We start from the raw sequence: 8,064 nt of genomic DNA, 5'->3' as shown, positions 1-8,064 counted from the left end.
GGAAGGATGAGGGACAGTGGGAGGTGAAGGAGGATGAAGGTTGTGGGCAAAATGGAAGAGGAAAATGAGAGATAAGATGGCAGATGGTGGAGGACAAGGAGAGAGGGGGAGATGGAGATGAAGGAAGAAGATGCGGGATAAGGAGACAGTGAGATGAGGGATAAGGAGACAGTGGGAGAGGGATGAGGATGACAGGAGGGATGGAGAGACATTTGGAGGGCAGAAGAAGACAAAGACTGGAGGGCAACAGAGAAGGTTGAATGAGATGGTGGGAAACTGAGAAACACGAGATGGGGACTGGAAATGTTGGGGTGGAGGAGGAGGAGGAGGGATTGGGTGATGTTGCCAGCTGGAGGGATGGAGCAACAGTGGGAGGTGAGGGTGGGTATTTGGATGGGGAAAGTGGAGGAGGATGAAGGGGATGAGGAAATAGAAGGAGGCAGAAGAGGATGAAGAAAGATGGGGAGAAGACGAGAAGTGGAGGAGGCCAAAATGGGCTGGGGCAATGGTGGGAGATAATGGAGAATAAGCAGGGATAAGAAGATGGTAAGATGTAGAGGAGGACAGTGATCGTGTGAGCTGATGAAGGATGAGAAGGCATGGTGAGAGGTTGACATGAGGAGGAACATGAAAGGAAAAGAGAAACTGGAGGCAAAGCAGAATGAGGATGGATGGGACAGGGTGGAAGTGGAGAAGGAAGAGAAGACATGAGGAGATGGTGGGAGGTGGATGAAAATAACAAGGAATGGGATGGGGTGGATAAAGGAGGAGCAGGTGAGAGGGATGGGATGCAGGTGTGATGGGAATACAGAAAGGTGGGATATGAAGGGCAATGGAGGAGCACAGGAAGAAGGGATGGGAGGTGGTGGGTGATGGAGGAGCATAGGAAGAAGGGATGCTGGGTGATGGAAGAGAACAATAAGGAGCAATAAGACCTAATGTAGGATGCAGGAGCACAAGAGGGTGGCAGGGGACGTGGTGGGTAACAGAGGAGCATGGCACGGCAGCGAGGGATGAGACACAGTGGATGACAGCACACTCTGGAAGGATTGTGAAAGGAGGGATGGGATGTGAAGAGGATGGAGGAAAACAGGGAAGGATGGGAGCTGGTGGGTGATGGCAGAGTACAAGAAGGGATAGAACATGATGGAGGATGCAGGAGCATGTAGGAGCACAGGAAGGAGGGGCAGGACATAGTGGCCAGTGCAGGAGCATAGAAAGGAAGGATGGGACCCAGTGGTTGGGACAGCACAGGAAGAAGGGATGGGATGGGTAGACAGCTAAGGAGCAGCAGAAGGAGAGGTGGGACATGAAAGATGGACATAGAGAGGAAAAGGGATGGGACATGGTAGGTGATGGAGCATAGGAAGGAGGAATAGGATGGGTGGGTGATGGGAGGAGCACAGGAAGGAGGGATGGGTTGGGTTAGGTGGGTGATGAAAGAGCATAATAAAGAGGGATGGGATATGGTGGGTAATGTAAGAGCACATGAAGGAAGAAAGGAATGTGATTGAGCATGGAGGATAACAAAAAGGAAGGCTGGAGCATGGGGAATCAGAGAGCAGGGATATAAGGGAATGGGACCTGAAGGATGATGGAGGAGCAAAAGAAGGAGAGGTGGGTCATGGTGAGCAATGGAGGACCTCAGGGAGGGACAGTTTAATGTAGTGAGCCTGGAGGAAGCTGGGACCTGCAGGTTATAAGGGGCACAAGGGCAGTAAGCCACGGGTAATGGTGGGAAAGGGGATGTGGGGTCCATGTGCAGGCTGGTGTGAGCTGCTGGGCAGGATGGGATGGGACAGGGGAGGCATGAGAAATACCAGCATCACAAGAACAATGCAGAGCTGAGAGGAGCCTGGTGTGAGGTGACAGCCCTGGCAGTGAGGCCATGGAGGACCCATGGGCACTGACAAGGAGCCCTGGTGGCATGGCACAGTTGGGGTCAGCACATGGGGGTGCTGTTGGGGAGAAACAGGCGGATGAGGAGAGGATGGGACACCATGTGTGGGCTGGGCAGCTGGCAGAATGGCACGGACAGAGGGACAGGATCTAGATGCATCTCCCCACCCATGGGTGCCCCAGCCACCCCACACTCCCCTCCGCAGCAGCATCGGTTCCCCAGACAGGACAGGCATCACGGTCCCCCCCACCGCAGCACGGGAAGGCAGCACCAAGGGCGTGGGTGAGGGGTTGTAGGGCCTTTATTCATCACAGGACAAGCAGGCGTGGTACAGGGGTACAGGATGGGGCGGGCAGGGGGCCCGTCATCGGGGCAGAAGGTGCCCTTCATGCGACCTGGCAAGAGGAAGCAGGAGGACAGGGCAGGGGCAAGCGTGGCTTTGCCCGAAGCACCTCGGGCTTTGCCCCGGGCCGGGCGCTGGCGTGACGGGAGAACAGGGCCAGAGGCTGTGCGGGGGCCGGGGCTGAATCAGCCACCTCCACAGCTCAGATTTTCCCCGTTGCCTTTGCAAATCCCCTGCCAGGGGTATCATCCCAAATCAGTTCAGCCCCCGGCCCCGCGGGAAATGCCCCGCACCGCTATTTACAGAGTAAGACAGAACTGACCAATATTACAAATAATTAAAAGGCAGTTGTAAAAATGAGAAACCACATTCCAAAAGTAGAGAGTCTTTTAAAAAAACAAAACAAAACAAAACAACAAAGCAAAACCAAAACCCCTGTTATCAATGAAAATGCTAAAAACCACCCCGAAAGGATCTATGTACAGCAGGAGATTGCCCGCGGCAGCGCTGTGCCTGCCGGGGTGCGGGGACCCAACTTCTCGGTGGCAGGCAGGGATGGTGCCTGTCCCTGGCTGCTGGTGAGGGTGGGCAGCGCCTGCCCCGCACGTCCCGCACCCGGGTGACGACGGTCCCCGTGGGGCCGGCCAGGCGCCGCAGGAGCAAAAGGCCACCGGTGCTGGGCCTGCTGGGCCCTGGCTGATGCTGGTGTGTCCGGAGACACAGGCAGTGAGCGGCCGTCGCGGAGATGCTGACGGAGGCTGCGACGTGGCAGTGATGCAGCCTGGCTGCTGCGGGCAGCGTGCGGCTGGACGGGAGGGGGCAGCAGCTTCGGCAGCAGGAGCATTTTTTAAGCGAAGCTGCGAGATGACAGTAACGGGCAGAGCCCCCGGAGCAGTGTACACAGCCCCACAGCAACGCACGGAAATCCCCTGGAGCAGTGTGCGGAGCCCCAGAGCAATGCGCAGACCCCCTGGAGCAGTGTACGGAGCCCCCGGAGCAACGTACGCAGACTCAGAGCAACGCGGAGAGCCCCTGGAGCGATGTATGCAGCTCCAGAGCAATGCACGGAGGTCCTGGAGCTGTGCTCAGAGCCCCAGAGCGATGCAGGGAGCCCCTGGAGCAAGGTACAGAGCGCCCAGAGCAAGGTACACAGCCCCAGAGCAAGGCATGGAGCCCCAGGAGGCGCAGGCACCTGCAGACAGCTCCATCTGGGTGAATCCCTGCCTGGCCCCTGGCAGGCAGCTCAAAAATAGGTCAGGCAGCCTCCTTTAAAATCGCTCTCCTCTCCTGGGGCTGCACAGGGGCACCAACGCTGCTCCGCATGGGGCTGGGACGCAGCTCCCCAGCCCTGGGAGCTCTGCACCGCCGCGGGGGGTTTTGGCCGCTGCCCCCCTCCCTCCCCGGATAAGGCTTTTTCTGGTGGTGACCGAGGGCCGCGTGGCGCAGACCGCAGGCCACGCTGCAGCCTCCCAACCACAATCTCTTAATCCAATTGGTGCATCTCCAATGTAGCTCATTTCGGTATTTTTAAAATGCACTTGGTTTTACATTGCAGGCTGTCCGGAGTTGGGCAGAGCCAAAAGTGGAAGAAAGGAAAAAAAAAAAAAAAAAAAGAAAAACAAAAGAGAAATATGTATATTCAGCACTTGGAGGAGCAAATAACTACAAGTGGCTCCCAGGCAGGGAGGTGGGTGTGATCCCGGGGGGCACCACATCCGCGGCCCCTCGGGATGGTGGCAGGAGATACGTGTGTACATGAGTGTGCACACAGGCACGCACGCACACGCCGTCTCACCCCACACTCTGCACCCAGCGACCCCCTCTCTGCAGCTGGAGGAGCTGGGGGGACCGCCCGGACCCTTCCCAGCAGTGAAGGACCTCAGCAGCCCCCCCCCACCCAGAGCAGAAGGGTGGCCCGGGAGGGTCCCCACGCCCAGCCCAGCCTGGGTGACCGCAAGGACCCTCCCCGCCTCCTTCCTGCCCGGGGAAGCACACGCGGCCCCGCGGCTGATGCAACCGTGCCGCAATCGGGGCTGGCAGGGATGCGTTGGAGCTCGGGCAGGGCGGGCAGCGCTGGCAGCGGCCACGGGGACTGGAGCCAGCACCCTCCACCCCCGCAGGGGGCCAACACGGCATCACGCCTCCATCCATCATATCCATACGGCATCCCTGCTGCGCTTCGCCCCAGCCCTGCCCTATCTACATGAGCAGCCACCCCCAGCCCCTCTCCCCTTCTCGGACCCCCGGCATGGCAGGGTCCCAGCTGACATTCCCAGGGTGGTGGGCACCAGTGAGGATCCCCCATTGCCAGCAGTGGCTCCGAGGGAGGTGAAGCGGCCACCCCGGCGGGATGTCCCCGTGCACCCCAGGGCTGCCAGAAGCCTCCACCAACGGCTCCACATCTGCTTCGTAAGCGTCCCCGAGGGGCGAGGGGACAGTTAGGAGACAGATGCGCCCGCGCCACCTCTGAGAGGGGCCCCCGCGGGGCGTCAGTGCGGGTGCTCTTCCAGCAGGAGAGTGGGTAGCAGGCACGCTGCGTCCCCTGGCCCCCCGCCCTCACTCACTCGAGGCCCCCGGCTTCTCCTCCGCCCTGGGGGGGTCCGCGGGGTGCAGTTTGCACTTGGAGGGGGAATGGCGGACAGTGGAGCGGGACGGCCGGGCGAAGCAGGAGGTGAGGGACTGGGAGCTGCAGTCACACGCCATGTCCTGCAAAGATAGACAGGGCACAGGGGGGTTAGAGGGGTCGGCCACCCTGTTCCCCGCCATAGTGGGACACCCCGGGGGGCACCCTGCCTCATTACCTCGCTGGCTATGGCCGAGATAAGGTCGGGGTCCCGCAGGGCTGCGTCCTTACTCCCCTGGCCAGGGGACGAGGGCTTGGGGTCCTCGCAGCTGCTCTGCTTGAGGACTTTCTTGTTCAAGACACGGGAGATGTTTTCAGCTGGGTGGTGGGTGGCCAGGCTGGGGTGCTCAGCTCTCTTGCTGCCCTCCTCCCCGGTGGCCTCCTTCTTCTCCGGGGGGGCAGTGGGGCTCTGCGCCCGCCCGCAGACGTTCCTGAAGAACTCCTGCACGAGGCCGTACTTGGGTGCTTCAGGCTTGGCCCGGCTGCTCTCAGAGCAGCCCGGCTTCCAGATGGACTCGGTGCTGCCCGCGTGCTCCACCACGCTGAACAAGCTGGACAAACCATCATTGATGTTGCTGAGGACGGGGCTGTCACGGGTGGTGGTGGAGCGGGCCCAGGCAGAGCCATTCTGCTTGCTCTGGTGCAGATTCCAGAGGCTCCTGTCCTTGGAGGCATCCAGCTTGGAGGAAGACCTCCTCTGGAGCTTTGGAGAGCCATATTTTGGGGAGCAGCATGGCCTCTCGATCCTGGAGTGGACCTTATCCAGGGAGGAGGAGATCTGCTTGCTGCGCACAGACACAAGGGAGGAGCTACGCGGGGACCAACTCTTGCCATGCATGCCGCTGCCACGCGGCAGGTCGGTCTGCAGGCCAACGCTCACCGTCTGGATGGTCTGCGTCCCCACGTGGGCCAGTCCCACCGTCTGGCTGGAGGTGCTTTTCACCTTCCTCTCCAGCGAGCTGGAGCGGATGGCCTGCCGCACACAGTTGGTGATCTCCTTCATGTCGTCACTCATGTTGCCGGAGATCTCCAGGTCGTGCAGTGATGAGGGGAAGCGGGGCACCGGCGGCACCGCGCTCTCCACCGTGCCACCATCCAGCAGCTCCCGCTGCTGCTTGGAGAAGTTGCACAGCCACTGACTGTAGGTGCTCTCAGCGCTGGCTGATTCCTCCGGCTCCTTCGGCTTGGCCATGGTGAACAAGAAGCCAGGTTCAATCATGATCTTCCCTTCCTTGTTGTGCACCAGAGGTGCCTCCAGCCGCCGCACCACCGGTGGGCTGTAGTAGATGCGGATCCCCGTCTTGTCGGGTGCCGTGTAGCTCCTCTGCATTTGCTTCTGGGATTGATCATGCCCGGAGAGGCTGCTTGCCCGCGAGTAGTCCCAGGAGGAGATGCCCAGCTTCTCCTTGGCCAGGCTGTCAGGGGCAGGTTGCTCAATATTCACATATGTACAGTTTGAGGGAGGAACGCCAGTGCTGTCCCGGATCCCGTTGGGCAACAGCTGGGCAGCCGCGGATGCCTTTTTGCCCCGGGAATGGTCACCCAGCCCCGGCGCAGTCTTTCCAGGGAGGTAGGGAGAACAGTCAAGCAAGCTTTCGAACTCTGACATGGAGGAAACAGACTTGGTCCTGTGGGAGAAGAGAGGACAGGGCTCACAAGGGTACAGGGCAGTGGGTTGGGAGGCAGCTGGAAGCACCCTGCTCCCACTCCAACACGACCTTCCTGGGCACCCAGTCCTGCTCCTCATGGGAGCCCTTGGCCTCCAGGACAACCCTGGACCATGGCTGCATCTCCCCCCAGCTGCTAGGGCTGCCAAGCTCGGGGACAGCCCCATACAGCTTCCTCCATGCCCAGGGGACCACGAAGGGACCAACGCACTCACCTTTTGAGGTTGGTTCCCTTGGCTTCTGCTTCAGAGATTGTCTCTTTGTCTGTGATTTTTTCATTGAGAGCCTAGGAGGACACAGAAGAAAGCTCTGGTGTCAGCAAGCACAGACCAAAGTACACGGACTGGGCTGGAGCAGGGGCTGCACCCTGCTCCTCTCCAGAACTACCACCTTCCCCCATGCACCCATCCCATTCCCAGGGTCACACAAGGCACCCTGTGCCCACATCTATTTTAAATCAACTTTTTATAAGCCCCTGGGGTTCAGCCACACTCTCCACCCCCTCCTTCTCCCCAATCCCTGGTGCTCCCCCTTGCAACCTCATTTCAAGGGGGTGTTATTTGGGGTTGACACAACCTCCCATCCAGCCCTTAGCATAGACCCGAGCCCAACGAGCACCCCGAGAGCCCTCCGCCTTCTCTTGCCCACCTCTTTCCAGTTGCTGCCGTGCTTCTCCATTTCAGAGTGCTTCAATGCCCACGGGTTGGTTCCTTTCTGCAACTGGAGAACGTGCCGGTCACTCAACGTGTGCAACATGTGCCCCTCTGGGCAAGCAAAAGCATTTGCCGCTTGCCCCCCATGCGTGCCCCCAGAGCGTTTACACGCTCTGGGGGCACGCATGGGGGGCAAGCGGCAGAGGCTGGAAGACACGTTGACAAACTGGGGACACCATACCTGGTTGATTTTGTTCTGCAGGTCCTTCGCTTGCTGCTCTGCCTGCTGCTGCTCCTCCTTGAAGCGGGCCAGCAGCTCCACCTTCTCCTGGTTCCAGTTCTTCTCGCTGATCTGCAGCTGCTTGGTGAGGTCCATGACGGCGCTGTAGGACTCGGCCAGGAGATGCTGGTGCTCCTCACGCTCCCTCTTCAACGCCACCTTCCAGTCTGGCAGCGTGCGCTCTGCGATCCCTTTGCCTGCCTTCGACTCCAGCTGCGGGGACACATTGGTGGCTGTGGGGGACCCATGGCTCCAGCGTGGTGCTGGACATCCCCAGCAAAGGAGCAAGGCTGTGGGCATCCCGGTTCCCAGTGCAGCTCCCATGCTGCCCAGGTTGGGCAATGAATGTGTCCCCAAGGCCATGTGTCACACAGCACAGCTCGCCTGCGGGCACGGCCGAGCTGCAGCCGGCCCTGGCTTGCAGCCATGTCATGCCAGACGGCCCGGCAGACGGTCACCCAGTGGGACGTGGGCTGAATGTCCTGCCTGCTCGGCTGTGCTCTGCCTGTAGCTCTGCCCGCTGGAGCCGGCTCCGGGTGAGGGGCAGCACCTCCTGCGAGGCTGGCACAGCCGCCCCCAAGGATGCTGCTGCTGCTGG

At 60.2% G+C, this 8,064-nt stretch overlaps 1 protein-coding gene across 2 annotated transcripts in view; it reads right to left on the bottom strand.

Moving 5' to 3' along the window:
• Positions 1-762: 762 nt before the first annotated feature.
• MTCL2 (microtubule crosslinking factor 2) overlaps positions 763-8,064 on the bottom strand; it is a 29,659-nt gene continuing 22,357 nt past the window's right edge. For both annotated transcript variants that reach the window (XM_063349680.1, XM_063349682.1), the window contains exons 11-16: positions 7,428-7,679; positions 7,182-7,253; positions 6,749-6,819; positions 5,045-6,494; positions 4,808-4,949; positions 763-3,799 (exon numbers count right to left, since the gene is read on the bottom strand). In XM_063349680.1, the coding sequence (XP_063205750.1) occupies positions 3,771-3,799; positions 4,808-4,949; positions 5,045-6,494; positions 6,749-6,819; positions 7,182-7,253; positions 7,428-7,679 (2,016 nt within the window). In that variant the 3' untranslated portion in view covers positions 763-3,770. The remainder of the gene's footprint in view (positions 3,800-4,807; positions 4,950-5,044; positions 6,495-6,748; positions 6,820-7,181; positions 7,254-7,427; positions 7,680-8,064) is intronic.

The sequence above is a fragment of the Chroicocephalus ridibundus genome, chromosome 12 (assembly GCF_963924245.1).
Source record: "Chroicocephalus ridibundus chromosome 12, bChrRid1.1, whole genome shotgun sequence".
Lineage (NCBI taxonomy): Eukaryota > Metazoa > Chordata > Aves > Charadriiformes > Laridae > Chroicocephalus > Chroicocephalus ridibundus.
The sequence above is the reverse complement of the archived record's forward strand: the minus strand, read 5'-3'. Positions and strand labels throughout refer to the sequence as shown.